Source organism: Scyliorhinus torazame, chromosome 11 (genome assembly GCF_047496885.1).
Source record: "Scyliorhinus torazame isolate Kashiwa2021f chromosome 11, sScyTor2.1, whole genome shotgun sequence".
Taxonomy (NCBI): Eukaryota; Metazoa; Chordata; class Chondrichthyes; order Carcharhiniformes; family Scyliorhinidae; genus Scyliorhinus; species Scyliorhinus torazame.
The window spans coordinates 120840035-120863047 of record NC_092717.1 but is presented as its reverse complement, the minus strand read 5'-3'; the positions used below and the strand labels follow the sequence as shown (position 1 = coordinate 120863047).

Sequence of the window (23013 nt, the reverse complement as noted above, 5' to 3'; positions counted from 1 at the left end):
TGTTCAACATGGAGCAGTACTCATTCATCAATTGGGGGAGGGCAGTAGGTGGTAATCAGTAGCTTTCCTTGTCCATATTTGACCTGATGGCAAAAGATTTCATGGGGTCTGAATTCAATGTTGAGGGTTTCCAGAGCAATTCACTCTAGCATATGTAGTACTGTGCCATCGCATCTGCTGGGATGCCTGTCCTGTACAGACACAAAGGGGGAAGTAGGAAACAACAATGGAAAGGTCTGTAATCGGGTGGAAGACAGAAGGTAATTTTCCATCTTATTGAGGAAAATAAGAATAATTCAATGTCAATTGTTTGCAGATGTTATTCTGTAAACATTTATTTCAAATATTTTATTTTTCCAAGAGTGGCAAGGTGTCTTGAAGTGCCAATATACAGTATCAAAAAGTGGTGGGGCACATTTTCTCCCCCCCCCCCCCCCTCCAAGTCTGCTACATTGCCGTAAGAAGGTGCTAAGTATAACCCATATATCTCTCTACAAGATGAAACAAAAATTGTCAGAGGGAATGTCACCAGGCTGGTGTTTGTAACAGCTGTTAGTTGTTCAAGGGCAACACAAGCTAGAAAAAGATTGATGGGGGTGAGAGAGGAGCTTGCCTGATAATTTCTATAAATGAGTGCTAGTAAACATAATCACCGAATACATATGGTCCTGTAGTGATTGAATTTTTAGCATTCCCATTTTAGAACATATTTAAGCAATTTTCAAATGTTAGTTTTAGATCTGAGATGGATAAATTTCTGTTAAGCAAAGATATTAAGGGATAAGGGCCAAAGGCTGTTTTACGGAGTTAGGCCACAAATCAGCCATGATCTCATTGAATGGTGGGACAGGCTCAAGGGGCTGAATGGCCTGCTCCTTTTCCTATATATGTTCTGAAATACAGTATGGCATAAACTGTGTGAAATTCTACATTTTGTTTTGTAAGGATGTGGGATTTTATAGAATGTGTGAGCTGAAGGATTAAGCACCAGCAGCATTACTGAATGCAGTATTTTACAGGCAAACAACTTGATCAAGATGATGAATCAGACAAACTCTATTGGCCCAACACATCAGTTCTCACAACACGCTTGCGCCGCCTTATTACAGCCTATCAGCGCAGCTATAAGAGGGAGCAGATGAAATTAGAAGCACTGAACAAAAGTGATCGTCGCAGGCGTCGGCCGAGAGATGAAGTGAGAGCTCGGGAGGCAGAGAGAAATGCAGCTATATCTGAGAAACGTCAACGGTAGTGCTGCATTTTATTAAATATATCCAAATTTAGTTTTTGCTTCGGAAGACTTTTCTGTGGCGTTGTATAATCCTTATTTTGGTTCCTAAGTGTGCATTCATATAATGGTAAAGTTTTCATATAACTGGACCAGAAACATATTTCAAATCAGTTTAAGATCTTCAGTTTACAGCACTAACATGCTTCCAAGTTATTCTTGCATTCATTTTCACGATCACCATACTCTTGATTTCTTCAGAGAATTTGGTGATTTTTCTAGAGAACCATACAGAAAGATTGGGAGGAGTGTTGTCGCGGAGCTATTTAAATTCATGTCCAACCCAGCTTTAGTAGTGTTGATGGAGGTCACATCACTAGCTTTTTAACCATAGGGAAGTTGATGAATGGTGAAAGTGAGGAAATCTTGCTTTCAAAAGAACTCAAATATCTTTGCTTTTGCAAAAATAAATAATATTGATGTTTTTATATCATGCTATAATTATGATCCCAAGTAATTTTCTAGCTAAGCCAATAATTACAAATGATCCTCTGAAGTCCTGTTGCTGCATCATAATAACTTCATCAGAAATGCAACAGAAACCTGTGTTTGCACACATTGCCAAGTTATGTTTGTGCAGCAGCAGAAAGGCTGATAAAGTATGGTAGTATAGTGGTTAGCACTGTGGCTTCACAGCACCAGGGTCCCAGGTTTGATTCCCAGCTGGGTCACTGTCTGTGCGGAGTCTGCACGTTCTCCCCGTGTCCACGTGGGTTTCCTCTGGGTGCACCGGTTTCCTCCCACAGTCCAAAGACGTGCAGGTTAGGTGGATTGGGTATGCTAAATTGCCCATTCGTGTCCAAAAAGGTAGGAGAGGTTATTGGGTTATGGGGATAGGGTGGAAGTGAGGGCCTAAGTCGGTAGGTGCAGACTCGATGGGCCGAATAGCCCCCTTCTGCACTATGTTCTATGTTGTTCTAAGTTCCAGGGCTACATCGAGTAAGGAGAAAAAGAGGCAAATATTAGCTATGTGAACTTAAGTTAATTGTGCAATTTGTTACTGACCAGGAGTAAAATATCAGAACATTCAGAAGTTATTGGGAAGAGTGATAAGATATGCAATTATGTTTGCAATTGGGAATTTTCCATTATTAGTTCATTTTCTGCATAGATGTTTAAGCTTCCATAGCTGCCACACCACACTAGCTGTGCAATCATATGGTTTCTCTCCCAGTCCTCACTGCATATGGCGACCTGATTAGGAATTATGTTGCAGTTCACTCCAATTAACAATTTATTCTTGTCAGCATGCCATTCTACAGTTTCATTGATTTTTTTTTTTTTTTTCCTTGATTAAATATTGTTTAAATTTCTGTTCTTTTGCTGGCTTTAAAGGTTTAACTAATTTCTGCACATTTCATGTTGATTTGGCTTTTGTGTCTGCTTTTGCATTCAGTTGGTTCAAGTATAAAATATTGCATTGGACAGATTCCTCTTATTAGTTAAATTAACTCCAAAGATTAGACCCAAATCCAAAGCACCAGGCCCTGAAACATTCTTCAGTGACTCATTAAGAAAGAGGAAAATGTTTGAGTTTACAGATATTTTTGTGAATTCAAAACTCCTGCTTTCAATGATGTTTAGAGTTTATCTTTTCCTACTTGAAACCCCGAGTAGTAACTTATTGAATACTAACTCTATTATTGTATGTGCAGTATTTTTCAGTGGCAGCATTTCCAGCCCTCCACTCGAAGGGTCAGCAGAGAATACATCCCCGCTGATCATGGCAGCCCCACAGACATTTAATGCTTGCATTACTTGACTGGAGGCTAAACCTCCACCCCTCACGTGGGGTGGAAATCCTGCCTCAGAGAGCTGTCAGACAATCTGATTGTCTTGCAGTTCTGCAGTCCTAGCAGTACCAATGGCAGCAGTGGCTAGGACTGAGACTAAAAACAGTCTTCAGACTCTAGCCCTGAAGTCCAGGACAAGTAAATGCATGGGGTGCCTGTTCTCATGGCAAAGATAGGAGTTGAAGCCAAAGGGGGTGGTGTTCTCAACAGAGGGACCGTGGGTGTCAGACCTTGGGCTGTGGGGGTGGGTACCTGATTTGTGTAGGGTCCCATGAGGGAGCTCTTCACAGCCGAGGCCCCAGGACTATGATCTAGCGGGCTTATTCCATGTCCCTAAAAAAAAAAAATGACCCAGCTGTAAAATTGAGGCTCGGTGGGGAGCAGCCCTTGTGTACCATTAATAAGGCTACTTGGGGACCTCAGCTGGGGTGAAGATAGTGGGAGGGCCACCACCATCACCCTCTAAAATTGCACATAGGTCAGGGGCTGCTGGGAAGGCAGCCTGATGAATTTTACAGGCTCCTCCATATAACCATAACATTCTGGTCCATGATTATCCACCTGAATGATACCCCATCAACCAGTAATCCTTCAACTAAGTTGGTAGTAGAGATACTGAGCTCGATTCTCTGGCCGCATTGTGCTCAAGCGAGAACACAACGCGGCTGGAGAATCCCAGGAGCGGCCTGCAACAAGCAAGATTCTCCGCAGTCCCGCGAGACGTCAGACTCAGAACTCCGCCCAAAACGGACGTGACCAAACGTCGCTCCTGGAAGTAGCTCGTAAACTTATGACCTCCTCACCCGGGATCCACCAGCCTCCTTCGATTCTTCGGCCTCTCCAGGGAGGCTGCAGCTGTATGCCGATCAGTGCTTGTCCACACAAATGTGGACCAGGTAGAACAGCACCCGGTGGGAGGGGGGGTTCCCCCAGGCTGTCGGAGACCTCTGGGTGGTCAGGGTAAGTGCAGGGTGACTCCCTGAACGTGGGCACCTTGGCACTGCCAATGTGCCCTGATGTCACTGCCAAGCCAGCAGGAGCACTGCCTGAGTGCCAGGGTGGCAATGCAAGGGGACCCAAGTGCCATGGCGGCACTGCCAAGGAATTTATAAAGCACCTTTCATGATCTTGGGATGTTGAAAGTATTTCAGTGTTAAAATCATTAAGGGGAGAATGCACCGTTTGTCTCTAGCTCCACTACTCCACGGGTCACAACATATATTTAAATGTTTTTTCCAGTTAGCTATACTGCCAAATATGTGCATTTCCTATTAATCTCAGAATGGCTACTCAGTGCCCAAGTTTCTTAAATAAATATGAAAATTATTAGTTTACTATGAAACCAGGTTTGTCAAATATAAAGGCAAACATATTATTAACATATAGCATAAAACATGAAAGCATATTAATTACTCTTTCTACATACCCTAACACGTAGAAAAATAGGGGAAAAGGATAGATTATGGAGCCTGGAAATGGTGCCTGGGTTATGTGGTTGGTCCCTCAGCACTGGTCTGCAAAATAATCGATGACTCGCGCTATTTTTCAGGCAGACTTTGCGGAAACTTGCAGTCAATTCATTTCAGAATGTATAGCAACTTATATTCTGTTTTTGTTTTTGATTGAGTCTGGAGCTGCTTTATCAAAGCAGTTGATCCTTATTGTTTTCTCCTCAAAAGCAAAACCGGCCTAACTGCTTTTAAAACAGTTTTTCAGACATCATTTTTTGTCAAAACAATAAACTACCATTTGGCTGCTTTGTAAATAGTCCACTAGGGCCAAGGGGTTTCCAGCTTCTTTAAAACTGCTTACTCACCTTTTCTTGTAAAATGCTGTTTTTCCAAAAACAGCAGCAATCAAGAATCCTTACATTTACCCTTTAAAGGATGGTGTCTTTTTAAAACAAATTCCAGAATGTTCTTAGTCCTTGAAGATGAACCATTTTCCGTGATTAGTGTTTATGAAAGTCAATAAATACCTTGGAAATGAAGTCGCTGTTGTAATAGACAAAATTGTAATACACAATTCGATTACGTTTACTTTAGTGATGGAAAGGGATAGGTATATACCGCAGGGCAAGAGTTATATCTGGGGGAAAGACAATTATGATGCGATGAGGCAAGACTTAGGATGCATCGGATGGAGAGGAAAACTGCAGGGGATGGGCACAATGGAAATGTGGAGCTTGTTCAAGGAACAGTTACTGCGTGTCCTTGATAAGTATATACCTGTCAGGCAGGGAGGAAGTGGTCGAGCAAGGGAACCGTGGTTTACTAAAGCAGTCGAAACACTTGTCAAGAGGAAGAAGGAGGCTTATGTAAAGATGAGACATGAAGGTTTAGTTACGGCGCTCAAGAGTTACAAGTTAGCTAGGAAGGACCTAAAGAGAGAGCTAAGAAGAGCCAGGAGGGGACATGAGAAGTCTTTGGCAAGTAGGATCAAGGATAACGCTAAAGCTTTCTATAGATATGTGAGGAATAATGACTAGGGTAAGAGTAGGGCCAGTCAAGGACAGTAGTGGGAAGTTGTGCTTGGAGTCCGAGGCGATAGACGAGGTGCTAAATGAATATTTTTCGTCAGTATTCACACAGGAAAAAGTCAATGTTGTCGAGGAGAATACTGAGATTCAGGCTACTAGACTAGAAGGGCTTGAGGTTCATGAGGAGGTGTTAGCAATTCTGGAAAGTGTGAAAATAGATAAATCCCCTGGGCCGGATGGGATTTATCCTAGGATTCTCTGGGAAGCTCGGGAGGAGATTGCTGAGCCTTTGGCTTTGATCTTTAAGTCATCTTTGTCTACAGGAATAGTGCCAGAAGACTGGAGGATAGCAAATGTTGTCCCCTTGTTCAAGAAGGGGAGTAGAGACAACCCAGGTAACTACAGACTAGTGAGCCTTACTTCTGTTGTGGGCAAAATCTTGGAAAGGTTTATAAGAGATAGGATGTATAATCATCTGGAAAGGAATAATTTGATTAGAGATAGTCAACACGGTTTTGTCAAGGGTAGGTCGTGCCTCACAAACCTTATTGAGTTCTTTGAGAAGGTGACCAAACAGGTGGATGAGGGTAAAGCAGTTGATGTGGTGTATATGGATTTCAGTAAAGCGTTTGATAAGGTTCCCCACGGTAGGCTACTGCAGAAAATACAGAAGCATGGGATTCAGGGTGATTTAGCAGTTTGGATCAGAAATTGGCTAGCTGGAAGAAGACAAAGGGTGGTGGTTGATGGGAAATGTTCAGACTGGAGTCCAATTACTAGTGGTGCACCACAAGGATCTGTTTTGGGGGCACTGCTGTTTGTCATTTTTATAAATGACCTGGAGGAGGGCGTAGAAGGATGGGTGAGTAAATTTGCAGATGACACTAAAGTCGGTGGAGTTGTGGACAGTGCGGAAGGATGTTACAAGTTACAGAGGGACATAGATAAGCTGCAGCGCTGGGCTGAGAGGTGGCAAATGGATTTTAATGCAAAAAAGTGTGAGATGATTCATTTTGGAAGGAATAACAGGAAGACAGAGTACTGGGCTAATGGTAAGATTCTTGGCAGTGTGGATGAGCAGAGAGATCTCGGTGTCCATGCACATAGATCCCTGAAAGTTGCCACCCAGGTTGAGAGGGTTGTTAAGAAGGCGTATGGTGTGTTAGCTTTCATTGGTAGAGGGATTGAGTTTCGGAGCCATGAGGTCATGTTGCAGCTGTACAACACTCTGGTGCGGCCGCATTTGGAGTATTGCGTGCAATTTTGGTCGCCGCATTATAGGAAGGATGTGGAAGCATTGGAAAGGGTGCAGAGGAGATTTACCAGAATGTTGCCTGGTATGGAGGGAAGATCTTAAGAGGAAAGACTGAGGGACTTGAGGCTGTTTTCGATAGAGAGAAGCGTGGTCTCATCAAAAGATCAAGGTCTCATCAAAAGATGTTGCCACTAACTCTCAATTCTTATCTGCAATGTCACCTGGATTTTGTGTTCAAATCACTAGAGTGGGGTTTGAACTTTCAACTTTATGGCTCACGTGACCATGCTACTACTGAGTCATGGCTGACTCTTGTTGCTTGACTCTCCTTTGATTTGAAGAAGTCCAGCACAAAGCTGGACCACATTCTCTAGAAATATGAATTTGGATTGTATGATTTTAATGGCAGGAAAACCTTTTGAATGCTTCTTCCTTGGCTGGTTTGGATTGGTGGCAAGGACAAAATAATGGTAATTCTGGGACGTTTTGGTGCAAATGACTTGTTTCTTATATTTCACCCTCCTTGGTATCAAAGGGCAAGTTAAACGAAACCTGAACAGATGAATGTTTGGACCATGGTGCTACTTTCGATGACATAATACTTGAAATGGCTAGCTTGAGGCAAGCTAGGATTTCATCAGTGAGCTTTCAGGTGAACACTTGTCTTCAAGAAGGACACATGAAAGGCTTCTAATGTCACATGGAATTGCTTGGTTTATGATCAATTAAACCAATTTGTGTGCTGTATAAACTATTTTATTATAGAACATCGAACATTACAGCGCAGTCCAGGCCCTTTGGCCCTCGATGTTGCGCCGACCTGTGAAACCACTCTAACGCCCATCTACACTATTCACTTATCGTCCATGTGTCTATCCAATGACCATTTGAATGCCCTTAGTGTTGGCGGGTCCTGTTGCAGGCAGGCCACGCCCTTACTACTCTCTGAGTAAAGAACCTACCTCTGACATCTGTCCTATATCTATCTCCCCTCAATTTAAAGCTATGTCCCCTCGTGCTAGACATCACCATCCGAGGAAAAAGGCTCTCGCTGTCCACCCTATCCAATCCTCTGATCATCTTGTATGCCTCAATTAGGTCACCTCTTAACCTTCTTCTCTCAAACGAAAACAGCCTCAAGTCCCTCAGCCTTTCCTCATAAGATCTTCCCTCCAGACCAGGCAACATTCTGGTAAATCTCCTCTGCACCCTTTCCAATGCTTCCACATCCTTCCTATAATGCGGCAACCAGAATTGCACGCAATACTCCAAATGCGGCCGCACCAGAGTTTTGTACAGCTGCAACATGACCTCATGGCTCCGAAACTCAATCCCTCTACCAATAAAAGCTAACACACCGTACGCCTTCTTAACAACCCTCTCAACCTGGGTGGCAACTTTCAGGGATCTATGTACGTGGACACTGAGATCTCTCTGCTCATCCACACTGCCAAGAATCTTACCATTAGCCCAGTACTCTGTCTTCCTGTTATTCCTTCCAAAATGAATCACCTCACACTTTTCTGCATTGAACTCCATTTGCCACCTCTCAACCCAGCGCTGCAGCTTATCTATGTCCCTCTGTAACTTGTAACATCCTTCCGCACTGTCCACAACTCCACCGACTTTAGTGTCATCTGCAAATTTACTCACCCATCCTTCTACGCCCTCCTCCAGGTCATTTATAAAAATGACAAACAGCAGTGGCCCCAAAACAGATCCTTGTGGTACACCACTAGTAACTGGACTCCAGTCTGAACATTTCCCAACAACCACCACCTTTGTCGTCTTCCAGCTAGCCAATTTCTGATCCAAACTGCTAAATCACCCTGAATCCCATGCCTCTATTTTCTGCAGTAGCCTACCTATTCCTACTTAAAATACTGCTGGGGAGGAACTAAATTTGATAGTATTATTTTTGTGCCCAAGGGTTCATGTGAGCTTAAGTTTCTTGTCATTACTTCACAATGTGAGCTGTGCAAAAATTGTTCTGGAGCTCCATCCTTCCTTTTTGAAGCATGGTTCTGAATTTCACTTGTCTCAGAACACAGTGCAAAGTTTGGTTTAACCATCTCATGGAGGGGGTGGGGGGAGCGTCTGAGGTATTGGTACCAGGCTTCTTCACAGTTCTGAATGTGCAACTTCCTATGGGACCATTTTAACTAAATTTTGCCTGTAACCTATCGTTCAAACCAGCTCACACATCACTCCAATACCTTAATTTAAAAATTCTGATAATTGTTTTCAAATCGTTTCTTGACCTTGCATATTCCTTTCTCTTTGACCTTCTGCATCTCTACAATTCATCGGAGCTCTGGCCTCTTGTGTATCCTCCACTCCCTGCACCCTATGATTGGCAGACTATTTAGAAAAGCCAATCTATAATTCCCTCCTGGAGCCCCTCTATTTCCATATCGCCAGTCTTTAAATTCTTCCTCAAAACTCACTCCTTACACTGAGCATTTCAACATTCCTCTAATACCTCCTCCTCTGTTGTGTGTCCATTATCGCTTGGTTACGCCTCAGAAGAGCTTTCCAAGGTTCTATGTAAATGAAAGTTTTCAAGATAGTTCAACTTCATTCCCACTTTCTGCATTGAAGAAACCTTGTTTGTATTTTTTGTTTTGTTTCTTTCATTTTAAATAGGACTTAAATGAGAACTTGTGTGTACGTATTAAGGAATACAATGCATATTTTCTGTGAAGAATGAAGCTTGGGGACAGAGTTCCAAAATTTCTGTCTCTTTTGAATAGCAGTCTTAAGTTGTGTTTAAATGTAACCTTTAGAACATGGACAATCCCGCGGTTTATTTTTCAAAGTCTTTCTTCCTCTTTTGATGGATTTTTCTCAGTTTTTCTAAAGACTGTAGCATTTTCTGGAATGTCTGATGTTTGCTTAGTTGTATTTCAAATTATTTAAACAACTCGTATGTGTAAAGTATTGCACTTGTGGTAACATAACTGTTCCAAACCAAAATTACATCGTAATTTGCTTTCCACTGCACGCCTACAAAATCTTTTAGCTAAGTTTTCAAATGACCAGTGAAGGGTTACAGGATTTTGGTGTCTTTCATTAATTTAAATATGTTTTTAAATTGCAGATGGACCAGGAGAGAAGAAGCAGACTTCTACCGCGTTGTATCAACCTTTGGTGTGGTTTTTGATCCTATCAAAAAGCAGTTTGACTGGAACCAGTTCCGTGCCTTTGCTAGACTGGATAAAAAGTCTGATGACAGTTTGGAAAAATACTTCAGTTGTTTTGTGGCTATGTGCAGAAAAGTGTGTCGTATGCCTCCAAATCCAGGTGAAGGTAAGATGTTGTAGTATGGATCCAAAACAGGTGGGGAGAGTTAAAATACAGATCTCGGTGAATGGCGGAACAGGCTTGAGGGGCTGAATTGTTGACATGTTCTTATATTAAGAAATTAATGTGGCACAAAATGTAAAACATTTTAGGGAAAAAAAATCAAGGAGAATTTATATCCTGTAGTACTTTGTCTGCAAATTGTAATTTGTGGTAAATCTGCAACATGATCACAGCTACTGGTCACACAAAAGGTATAAGTCCTGAATTTCTGGGTGGCAGTAACGTGTTTGGGATGGACCTTTGATGGTAGAAATATAGTGGAAGTGGAATTGCAGCAAAAACTAACTTCTTGACTGTCATGTAGTGCTAAGAGGCGAGGGTAGGCAGAGGTTCTGTCTACTCACTGGTGGGTTGGTAATACTGCCCAGATTTTCTAATGCTCCCAGCTCCCCTTTAATTGCATAGGATGCAGTATCTTTTTGGTACAGTGGAGAGGTGGGTGTATAAGCCAAAGGATTGTTCCAAGCCAGGATCCTGGCAAATTTCAGTCAATCCTCTCTGACACACATGCCAATCAGACGCTTAATGTTTGTATAGTTCTGAAATCTTTGCTCTTGAATAGCTTTCAGTTTTGATATTGTTATCCCATCTCCCTGCCTCAAGCATAAGCTTGTTTTATTTGAATGTGTAGCTCAAGCAGCATAATGTTATACAGAACGGCAAATCTTATTTCCCCTGCTAGTCTGGAAGCAGAGCAAGATCACGGGTATTCAGGCCCACAGTAAATTATTCTGGCAAAACTCACTGTTTCATCTTTGATCTGGAAGTTTCCTGTCAGCTGACTATTAATCAGCAAAACATAATACATATTGGCAGATTATTCAATACTCACTTTGTGGCCTGAGCTCCGTCTCATATCTAAGTCAGTCAGTTTGGATGGAAGGAGATGTGATTGCATTCAGAATATCCATTGACCTGAATGTGATCTGTGCAATACGAGTGCCTGATTTGTAAAACTTAGGAAGCAGCAAATGAAGGGAACTTAAGTCAGTTTTTATTTTCATATTTGTGAAAAGACCTTGTTTTTATTAAAGAGTCTGATTCCACGATTTTCATTGAGCCAATCACGGAAGAACGTGCTTCTAGAACCTTGTATCGAATAGAACTTCTACGGAAGGTTCGAGAGCAGGTTTTGCTTCACGCTCAGCTAGATGAACGGCTCAAGTTGTGCCAACCAAGCATGGATCTGTCTGAATGGTGGGAGTGTGGCAAACATGACAAAGACTTGTTGATTGGCGCTGCAAAGCATGGAGTCAGTAGGACAGACTATCATATTCTAAATGATACTGAACTTTCTTTCCTGGATGCCCATAAAAATTTTGCTCAAAACAAAGGGGCTAGCCAGCGGAGCAGTACGCCTTTCCAAAACCAACCTGGTGCCTGTCTGAGCCAAATGCCTTCTGTTGTCCCTTCCACATCTGTTCAAGAAGAAAAAAGTACAGGACACAGTGACTATGATGATGATAAAACTGAAGATGGACTAAAATGTCCGACACCGCCATCTCAGGAAGAGCAGAGTGCAGTTCCTCTTAAGGAATATGGGAAAACCAATTGTGATGAGAAAATACATGTAGATTCAAAATGTCAGGACATCATCGGACCATTGTCTGTGAAGGTTGAGCACGATACTGAAGAGATTTTAGCCATGGATATGGAATTGCTTGCCGACGCTGAAGAAAAGGAATTGAGTCCTAAATTACCATTTGAGAAGGGGTCAGAAGAAGATGATGATGAGGAGGAAGAGGATGACGATGACAAATCAGAAGAATCCTCCCAACCTGAAGGTACCATGTTGAGTTTCAATACTTAACTAACAATTTGCTTTCTAAAACCTTTGTGCATTACTACTCTGCTCTCACGGGTAACCTATTTTTAATAAGATAAAAATGTCTTTTCAGATAAATTAACTAAACTGTTTTTACCAAATTAAATCACAAAACTTGTCTTTTTCCATTTTTGCGCTTTTAACATTGTTCAACATAATGTCAATTGTACTCCTATCTTAGACCTGAAAAAAATCCTGGTAAAATGTGTTAAAACATATCGTGAGTTTGACAATTTAAAACTTTTCTTGGAGTAATAAAAAAACCTGTTGATTTCCATCTTATGTGCCTAAGTAGTGAGAGTCTTGAGTTTTCCTGAATTAAGATGGGCAACTGCACTTATTGTAACCGGCAATGGGTAACTCCAGTATTAAAGCAGTGTAACTCCAGTATTAAAGCAGTATATTGCAGAATGTATGAAGTCGCAGTTAACTTTGAGGGCTTTTTACTATAGTGAGACAAGGGTAGAATACTGTTTAAAAATGGACTTCAGCAGACTCTTAATATCTCAACCAATATGTGCTGCAACTCTATACTACAGAGTCTGGTGCTTTACTTCATCTGGAGATTTTCAAAGCTTTTAAAATTGAAGTAAAAACAAAAAAAATGGGAGAAATATTCAGCAAGATAAAACATAAGTGAGATAGAAACAAAGTTAAAATTTCAACAATTTTCATGAAAGATCATAGACTAGAAACATTAGTTCTGTTTCTCTCTCCATAGATAGGGTCCGGCTTGTTGAGTATTTACAACGCTTCCTGATTTTATTCTGGATTTCATGGCACACCATGCTAACAGTGTCTACCATCTACAAGATGCACTGCAGCAAACTCATCAAGGCTCCTTCAACAGTATCTTCCAAACCTGCAACCTCTGCCACTTAGGACACGGGCAGCAGGCTCAAGGGAACTCCTCTATCTTCAAGCCCCCCTCCATGTAACACATGTCATCCTGACTTGGAACTATATCACCATTCCTTCATTGTCACGGGGTCAAACGCCTGGAATTTGCACCACTGTGGGAGTACCATCTTCAAGCTCTGCAACACTTCACAAACATGGCTTACCACCATTTCCACAAAAGCAAAAAGCAATTTGTTTTTAAAATGCTACACAAAAAAAACCCTCAAATTTGTAGTTGTCGGCTAATACCACAATAGTCCATGCACCTTTATACATGTTTTGGTGATTGCAAGTAGTCCTTAACGTTCTTTTATAAAATATGCCAATATAAAGTAGACACGTAATGGTGTAACAATATTTTAAATTTGTATTTTGTATTTTACTTTTGTTGCTGTTGAAACACTTCAAACTGAATATGAGAACATATTGTTGATGACGTATTCAAACTGTGATTTTCTTCTCAGCTGGCACTGCTTCCCATGGCAAACATTTTGATGAAGAAAGTAATGCATCTTTGAGCACTGCCCGTGATGAAACTCGTGACGGCTTCTTCATGGAAGATAGTGAACCCACAGTAGCTCAGCTGCTTCACGAAAGAACATATTCTTTTTCCTTCTGGCCAAAGGTTAGTTGGGTTCAAAACTTTGAATTATAATTCATTGTTGTTGTATTGTGCTAAAGAGAACAAAGTTTGAACCAAATTTATTTAACAAATCCAAATTTGGTCTAAACTTTGGTTCCCTTGAACAAAATATTTAAATAGGATGTGGCTGATTTTACGTCCTTTAAAACATGTACATCACTGTCATAAATAAAGTAGTGATAACTGTAAGAATACGCTTCCAATCACAAATATCAGGAACTAGAGCAGTTCCTTCCCTCTGTCATCTCTTTTTTAAAGGTTTTTGATTGTTTCTTAACTGCAGTGGAGCAAAGAAAAATAATCTTAATCATTGATGCAATCCAAGAGTGACAGTACCCATAATTTATGTTTGTCTGCCAATAACCCCCCCCCCCCCCCCCAATCCACCTTTTGGTAGGGTAGCATGTGGCCTCCCAGAGCCACAAAAATGCCACCTGGACTTCAATATATATTAAATTACAGTTGAAAATCTGTATTCTATCACACTGCCCCATTTGCTGGGCCTCAGTTTGATCCTCCCAATTTTTTATTGATGCATACACATAGTTTAAGTTGATGAGTATCCAATTTTCTTTCACCATCCAGTACAAGCTTTCACTCAAACTCAGGTGCAGGAGTCAGTATTTTAGATCCTCAAATTCCTTACATGACATATAAACATATGTATGTATGAACATCTGTAATTTCTTCCTAAAAATGTATACATTCCCTGCCTGTCTTCCTGGTAAATAAGGTAAAGATGTATTGCAATTATGGTTATCTTTGTCTCAAAGCTTGAAATCCACGTTGCATCCATTCCTTCCTGTTGCTTGCTATTTCAACTCCGCATCTTGCTTGCGTTTCTGTCCTTAGCCTGCTGCAATGCTCCAATGAAGCCCAATGCAAACTGGAGGAGCAGCACCTCATTTTCTGATTACGCACGTTACAGTCCTCATGACTTAACATTGAGTTCAACAACTTCGGACTGTGACCACTCTCTTCCACCGTGAACCTTTTAAAAACATTTTCTATGTCCAAAACATTTTTTGTTTTGATGCATAATCACCCCATCCCACCCAAGGCCAATATGTCATTGTTCTTTATTTTTGCTTTCACCGATCACTGACCTTTCTTTATTCTCTCATTAACACATACAGATATCTTTATTTTATGCAACAATTAGCACCACCTTCTGCCATTAATGCTTCTTATGTTTCGTGACCTACACAACTTTGTTGCAATCTCTCCTAACTCCCACCAATCACTGACCTTCGACTCTGCTCCATCTGCTACACCCCCATCTTATTCACAGAAATAATCATCACATTTCTACCTCTCTTTAACTCCAAAGAACGAGTCATACAAACTCAATGTTATCTCTATTTTGTCTCTCCACAGATACTGCACCTGTTGAGTTTTTCCAATATTTCCTGTTTGTTTCAGATTCCAGCATCTGCAGTATTTTGCTTTTATTATTCATTTCTGTTGTATTAACTATTCAAATGTAATATTTTAAGTTGTTCCACAAGGCTTTCTCGTGTTCTTGCGTAGCAACTCTTGGTGTGATAATTAAATTATTCCTCATAAAACATAATTTTGCCCATCAAAGCCTATCATTAATACAGTAACTTATCATCCATCTGTGTTTCCAACATCCACATGGTTTTGCCTACACTACTTCGCAAATTATTTCAAACAGTTGGAAAGCACTCTTTCAAGATTGATATGTTAACTTTTCACCAACGTCAATTTATGCACTTGTTAACTTTGTTTACTTTGTAGTAAGAATATTATTTTATATATCAACAAGATTTAATATTTTATATAGATCATATTCCCCATCAGCGTTTCCTTAACTGATGCAAAGTTTGAACTTCTGTATGGTTTATCAAGTCTCATTCTTTCTAATGTATCTGTCTTGTGCTGCATGCTCTGTTGTCTGAGCACTGTGTTGTAAGTGCTTAGCATAGCATCTATATAAATATATTTACTACTCCATATATCTCTCTTGGCTATTTTAAGTGTTTTGTTACAACATTTAGATGTCAGTAACCCTGGTTACTTGGAATCTCCTTGTACTAATTCAGTTCCAAGCATTAAATGCTTAATATATTTTCTAACATGTTTGTAATAATTTCCATTTATTGGTTTTAAATTTAATTTGTTTTCCCAATTGCATAGCTAACCTCTACTGCTCTCCCAATTTAAATGTCAGCAAATGTGTGACCAATGGGAGTGTTGTTAGAAACTGACTCCTGTGGAACTATGCCCAACCACACCTTGTGAGTACTGTAATGAGCAGTCTTTGCTTTTTACCAGATCCCTATGGGTTTTAATTTAAATTTTCATGCAGGTTTTAGTTTATTAATTTCTTTCCTATGAAATCCTCGGGAGTTTGGGTACCCATTTTGGGTAATGAACCAGGCCAGGTGTTGGATTTGGAGGTCAGAGAGCACTTTGGGGACAGTGACCACAATTCGGTGACGTTTACGTTAATGATGGAAAGGGATAAGTATACACCGCAGGGCAAGAGTTATAGCTGGGGGAAGGGCAATTATGATGCCATTAGACGTGACTTGGGGGGGATAGGTTGGAGAAGTAGGCTGCAAGTGTTGGGCACACTGGAAAAGTGGAGCTTGTTCAAGGATCAGCTACTGCGTGTTCTTGATAAGTATGTACCGGTCAGGCAGGGAGGAAGGCGTAGAGCGAGGGAACCGTGGTTTACCAAAGAAGTGGAATCTCTTGTTAAGAGGAAGAAGGAGGCCTATGTGAAGATGAGGTGTGAAGTTTCAGTTGGGGCGATGGATAGTTACAAGGTAGCGAGGAAGGATCTAAAGAGAGAGCTAAGACGAGCAAGGAGGGGACATGAGAAGTATTTGGCAGGTAGGATCAAGGAAAACCCAAAAGCTTTCTATAGGTATGTCGGGAATAAGCGAATGACTAGGGTAAGAGTAGGACCAGTCAAGGACAGGGATGGGAAGTTGTGTGTGGAGTCTGAAGAGATAGGCGAGATACTAAATGAATATTTTTCGTCAGTATTCACTCAGGAAAAAGATAATATTGTGGAGGAGAATGCTGAGACCCAGGCTATTAGAATAGATGGCATTGAGGTACGTAGGGAAGAGGTGTTGGCAATTCTGGACAGGCTGAAAATAGATAAGTCCCCGGGGCCTGATGGGATTTGTCCCCGGGGCCTGAGGCCAGGGAAGAGATTGCTGGACCTTTGGCTTTGATTTTTATGTCATCATTGGCAACAGGAACAGTGCCAGAGGACTGGAGGATAGCAAATGTGGTCCCTTTGTTCAAGAAGGGGAGCAGAGACAACCCCGGCAACTATAGACCGGTGAGCCTCACGTCTGTAGTGGGTAAAGTCTTGGAGGGGATTATAAGAGACAAGATTTATAATCATCTAGATAGGAATAATATGATCAGGGATAGTCAGCATGGCTTTGTGAAGGGTAGGTCATGCCTCACAAACCTTATCGAGTTCTTTGAGAAGGTGACTGAACAGGTAGACGAGGGTAGAGCAGTTGATGTGGTGTATATGGATTTCAGTAAAGCGTTTGATAAGGTTCCCCACGGCAGGCTATTGCAGAAAATACGGAGGCTGGGGATTGAGGGTGATTTAGAGATGTGGATCAGAAATGGGCTAGCTGAAAGAAGACAGAGGGTGGTGGTTGATGGGAAATGTTCAGAATGGAGTTCAGTTACAAGTGGCGTACCACAAGGATCTGTTCTGGGGCCGTTGCTGTTTGTCATTTTTATCAATGACCTAGAGGAGGGCGCAGAAGGGTGGGTGAGTAAATTTGCAGACGACACTAAAGTCGGTGGTGTTGTCGACAGTGCGGAAGGATGTAGCAGGTTACAGAGGGACATCGATAAGCTGCAGAGCTGGGCTGAGGTGGCAAATGGAGTTTAATGTAGAGAAGTGTGAGGTGATTCACTTTGGAAGGAATAACAGGAATGCGGAATATTTGGCCAATGGTAAAGTTCTTGGAAGTGTGGATGAGCAGAGGGATCTAGGCGTCCATGTACATAGATCCCTGAAAGTTGCCACCCAGGTTGATAGGGTTGTGAAGAAGGCCTATGGAGTGTTGGCCTTTATTGGTAGAGGGCTTGAGTTCCGGAGTCAGGAGGTCATGTTGCAGCTGTACAAAACTCTGGTACGGCCGCATTTGGAGTATTGCGTACAGTTCTGGCCACCGCATTATAGGAAGGACGTGGAGGCTTTGGAGCGGGTGCAGAGGAGATTTACCAGGATGTTGCCTGATATGGAGGGAAAATCTTATGAGGAAAGGCTGATGGACTTGAGGTTGTTTTCGTTAGAGAGAAGAAGGTTAAGAGGAGACTTAATAGAGGCATACAAAATGATCAGGGGGTTAGATAGGGTGGACAGTGAGAGCCTTCTCCCGCGGATGGAAATGGCTGGCACGAGGGGACATAGCTTTAAACTAAGGGGTAATAGATATAGGACAGAGGTCAGAGGTAGGTTCTTTACGCAAAGAGTGGTGAGGCCGTGGAATGCCCTACCTGCAACAGTAGTGAACTCGCCAACATTGAGGGCATTTAAAAGTTTATTGGATAAGCATATGGATGATAATGGCATAGTGTAGGTTAGATGGCTTTTGTTTCGGTGCAACATCGTGGGCCGAAGGGCCTGTACTGCGCTGTATCGTTCTATGTTCTATGAGTCTCACTACATCTATAACCTCCTCAAAGAAGTCATGTGTTAGTCATGCAGGATTATCCTCTTAATCTACTTGGATCATTAAATTATTATTAGAACATAGAACAGTACAGCACAGAACAGGCCCTTCGGCCCTCGATGTTGTGCCGAGCATTGTCCGAAACCAAGATCAAGCTACACCACTCCCTGTCATTCTGGTGTGTTCCATGTGCCCATCCAATAACCGCTTGAAAGTTCCTAAAGTGTCCGACTCCACTATCACAGCAGGCAGTCCATTCCACACCCTAACCACTCTGAGTAAAGAACCTACCTCAGACATCCCTCCTATATCTCCCACCCTGAATCTTGTAGTTATGACCCCTTGTAACAGCTACATCCACCAGAGGAAATAGTCTCTGAACGTCCACTCTATCTATCCCCCTCATTATCTTATAAACCTCTATTAAGTCGCCTCTCATCCTCCTCCGCTCCAAAGAGAAAAGCCCTAGCTCCCTCAACCTTTCCTCATAAGACCTATCCTGCAAACCAGGCAGCATCCTGGTAAATCTCCTTTGCACCCTTCCCAATGCTTCCACATCCTTCCTATAATGAGGTGACCATAACTGCACACAATTATAGAGGCATTTCTCAGCCTACTCTTGGAAAAACTTATTTTGGTGGTTATATAGTACAAAATAGACTCCACAGGCACACCTCAGTTTTAAAATGTAAAATCTATAATTATATGAGGTGTTGTTTGTAATCGAGGTACTTGTTACACTTTACTGTGGGAGATCGGGTAACTCAGTTGGCTGGATTGCAGGTTCATGATGCGGAGTGACGCCCACAGCTTGGGTTCAAATCTGGCTGAAGTTATTCATGAAGGCCCTGCCTTCTCAACCGTGTCCCTTGCTTGAGGTGACCTTCAGATTAAATCACCACCAGTCAACTCACCAAGGGGAGGGCAACCTATGGTCCTCTGGGACTGTGGTGACATTTACCTTTTCACATATTAGCATGCAAAACCCTGATTTTAGTGCATCTATACAAAAGTTTTTGTATTTTGCATTGCAGGATCGTGTAATGATTAATCGCTTGGACAACATATGCGAAACAGTAGTCAAGGGAAAGTGGCCTATAAATAGGCGTCAGCCATTTGATTTTCATGGTATGATCAACTATACACCCACGTCAGTGGAAAGCCCTTTGCCAAGGAGGAGTTTCACTGAACTCTCCATGGTAGGTCAAGGGAGCTTCAGTGCCTGTGAAGATATAGCTGGTTCTCCTCAGGTATCAAGGGTAGGTGTTTTAATATTACTGCTTCACAATGTTGAATATGTTTAAAATAACTGAAGAGCAAACCTGCGGTGATGTAGAGCAGAGAAATGAAGTTGCATTTTATTTTCTCAGTGGTAAACTCACTTCAGTAGTTTACTTTTACCACTACTCACTCTGCTCCAATTTAGACAAGAGCATGGTTTCTTGATTGGTGGACTGGGAGAATGTCAAAATTGAATGTTGAATCCTAGAGCCTGAACTAAAAGTTGAGCGTATTCAGTTGCTTAAGCAGGTAGATAATTATTGTTTATTGATGTTCTTAGCATTGTTGGTATAAACTCCATCTAATACGTGACCTAGGAGGTTGATGCCAGAAGTCAGACATGGATGTCTTCTCCCGTACCATCATTCTGGCCACAATGTTCAAAAGTGAAAAAAATCCTTCATGTTAATGGGAACTCTAAACTCTAAAGAAATCTTTCACTGTGTTGCTTTGGAACAATTCAGATCATTGTGTTTCATTCTTGGTGTATAAACTACAAAATTCAATACACCTTAATATTATCAAGTTTTGACATTTTCAGTAGTTTCTTAAAGTTGTATGTTTTAATTTTCAGGATTTCCATTAAAATCCTAAAATGTTATGCTAAAAGCTTTATTGCAGCATTTTTTGCATGTTTACATGTCCAAGTTTTTAATAATACCGGACATTCTCCCACACGTGCACAAAACCCAAGTGTCATCTTCAAGCTGAGAGGTTAGAGGGCAAGAATAACTGGACGAGAGCTTGTTAATGTAATTCAGTTCCCTTTTTGAAGTAATTTATTTTTTATATATAATGCTTTGATTTTATATTATTCATTAATAGTAATGGTTACGATGATTGTGAAACCAAATATTGGGGTTGGTTGGAAATATTGGATTCTCTCTGCATCAAAGTCTGAGAAGCTGGCGGAGAGCAAGTTAAGTTGTTACAGTACTACAAGTGATGGGAGGGTCCAATAACCATGGCATGTTTATTTGGGCAGTTGCCATTATAAATGGGAAGCTTTTGACACCGATAACAAAAGCAAGAAGCAGTGCAAAAAATTAAGATTATTACTAAACTATAGATGGTGGCTGTTTGTGTGAGAATGGCTTTATTGGGGCTAAGATCACTCATTTATTTGGACTCCTATATTTAAATACTAAACTATAGATGGTGGCTGTTTGTGTGAGAATGGCTTTATTGGGGCTAAGATCACTCATTTATTTGGACTCCTATATTTAAATAAACATTGTGGTATTCTTTATTGGAGGACCGAGATAGTTGCATTATGAGCATCCCAACGTAATGACTCCATTGTACCTTTTAGAAAGATTTCATTGTTCTTCATTTAAAATATTAGATTCATTTGCTTCCACAAGCACTCTGGCTCACATTCATTTTTCTGTGTGTGAAAAGAAGAGATTTAGTGCAGAAAGGTTTGTTTCAAATTTTCTTTCCTGATCATTTAATTTTTCTTAATGAAACATTGGAAGGACTTTGCAGTCCAAAGCAGCAAACATAAATTTATACTGAATGGAAATAGGTTTGGGATACTAAATGCAAAAGCTTTTTCTTTCACTGCAGGATGATGCATTGAACCTGTCAGTTCCAAGGCAACGCAGGAGACGACGAAAGAAGATTGAAATAGAAGCCGAACGAGCTGCAAGGAGAAGAAACCTGATGGAGATGGTAGCTCAGCTTCGTGAGTCTCAAGCAGCCTCAGACAGTGGTCAAGAGAGAGCTGTGGACTTATCAAAAGCCTCCAGAGAGGCAAAAAGTTCTACCTCAGTCAGTAACCTTTCTATTAATTCCAAGTATGTTTTGCCGAATGCCTCTGTGCCAGTATCTGATGCCTATAAAGCCCACATAGAAATGCTGCAAGCAGGCCTTTCACGAACACCAACTGGACTTGTGATAAATGGTTCACTAGTTGATGGGGAAATGCCAATAAAAAGAAGAAGAGGCAGAAGGAAAAATGTTGAGGGTCTTGATCTCCTATTTATGAATAACAAACGGACTTCATTAAGTGCGGTAAGTAACATTTTAAAAGGTTCTTAGATTGCTTTTTAATTTTTTTTACAATTCCTCTGTCCCTCACCAACTTACCAACTTGTGTGAAATTGCTTTTCAGCAGCTTTTTATTTGCTTTAATATGTTGATAGGACTCAAGAGAATTTTTACTATTATAGGTTTTGTAGTGTGTTATGGGCCAGGGTTTAGAGAACCCCAAAGTGTATCATGGAGTTCAGCTGACCCACAGCTTTTAATAGATTGTGGTATGGGGAGCACACGGCCCACTCTACAGGTGTGGTACAGCAGAAATGGAGAAGTATTTTTTTAAGCAAAACAATGTTTATTCTATGAACTCAAGTTAACTTTTTAAAAACATACAGTGAACATCTTAGCAACCATTAATTCAAATACAACCCCCAAAGACTACAACACTAAGTAATCCTTTAAGCTTTCCTTTTAACATCTATACGACTTAAAAACAAAACCTTTAACAGAAGCACATCAGGTTAAAGTCACAACTGGAAACATTTATAATTCAGAATTCACCAAATGATCAAGAGATAGTCTTTTGATGGCAGAGAGAACAGCAGTACACCTGCTTGATCTGGCTTCAGTTCCAACACTGAAAACGAAACTAAAACACACCCTGCAGCCTGCTCAAAAGGAAAAGCTGACAGACATCACAGCTCCACCCCCTCTCTGACATCACTGCAGTAGTAAACACTCATTTCTTAAAAGTACTCTCTCTACAGATATTTATATACACACCCATTTCTTAAAGGTACTCTCACATGACACCACCACCCCCCCCAGAACAAAAAAAAATCATCAACTTCACGATGGTTTCATTTTTCACCTTTTCACTATCCTTCAAGAAATGCACACAGGAAATATAATTTTTTGTTTCAAACAACAGCACACGCAAACAGATATAATAATATAGCCCTTTTTTTTTTTCGTTTTTCTTCCTCCAACTGAAATTGCTTCCGTTCATAGAATAGAATTTACAGTGCAGAAGGAGGCCATTCGGCCCATCGAGTCTGCACCGGCTCTTTGAAAGAGCACCCTACCCAAGCCCACACCTCCACCCTATCCCCATAACCCAGTAACCCCACCCAACACTAAGGGCAATTTTGGACACTAAGGGCAATTTATCATGGCCAATCCACCTAACCTGCACATCTTTGGACTGTGGGAGGAAACCGGAGCACCCGGAGGAAACCCACGCACACACGGGGAGGATGTGCAGACTCCGCACAGACAGTGACCCAAGCCGGAATTGAACCTGGGACCCTGGAGCTGTGAAGCAATTGTGCTATCCACAATGCTACCGTGCTGCCCAGAACGGTTCATCACACTCGTGCCAAAGCATCGGCTATCGCGTTTTCACGTCCTGCCAAATGTACTATTTTTAAATGAAATGGTTGCAGCAATAAACTCCAGCAAAACAGCCGTGCATTGTTATTCCGGAATCGCTCCAAAAATGTCAACGGATTATGA

The 23013-nt window shown here is 41.3% G+C and overlaps 1 protein-coding gene across 3 annotated transcripts in view; it reads left to right on the top strand.

The window, feature by feature from the left end:
* chd7 (chromodomain helicase DNA binding protein 7) overlaps positions 1 to 23013 on the top strand; it is a 378323-nt gene that overhangs the window by 319865 nt on the left and 35445 nt on the right. For all 3 annotated transcript variants that reach the window (XM_072467710.1, XM_072467709.1, XM_072467711.1), the window contains exons 29-34: positions 1020 to 1248; positions 9916 to 10124; positions 11216 to 11965; positions 13371 to 13531; positions 19269 to 19493; positions 21085 to 21531. In XM_072467710.1, coding sequence (XP_072323811.1) covers positions 1020 to 1248; positions 9916 to 10124; positions 11216 to 11965; positions 13371 to 13531; positions 19269 to 19493; positions 21085 to 21531 — 2021 coding nt within the window. The remainder of the gene's footprint in view (positions 1 to 1019; positions 1249 to 9915; positions 10125 to 11215; positions 11966 to 13370; positions 13532 to 19268; positions 19494 to 21084; positions 21532 to 23013) is intronic.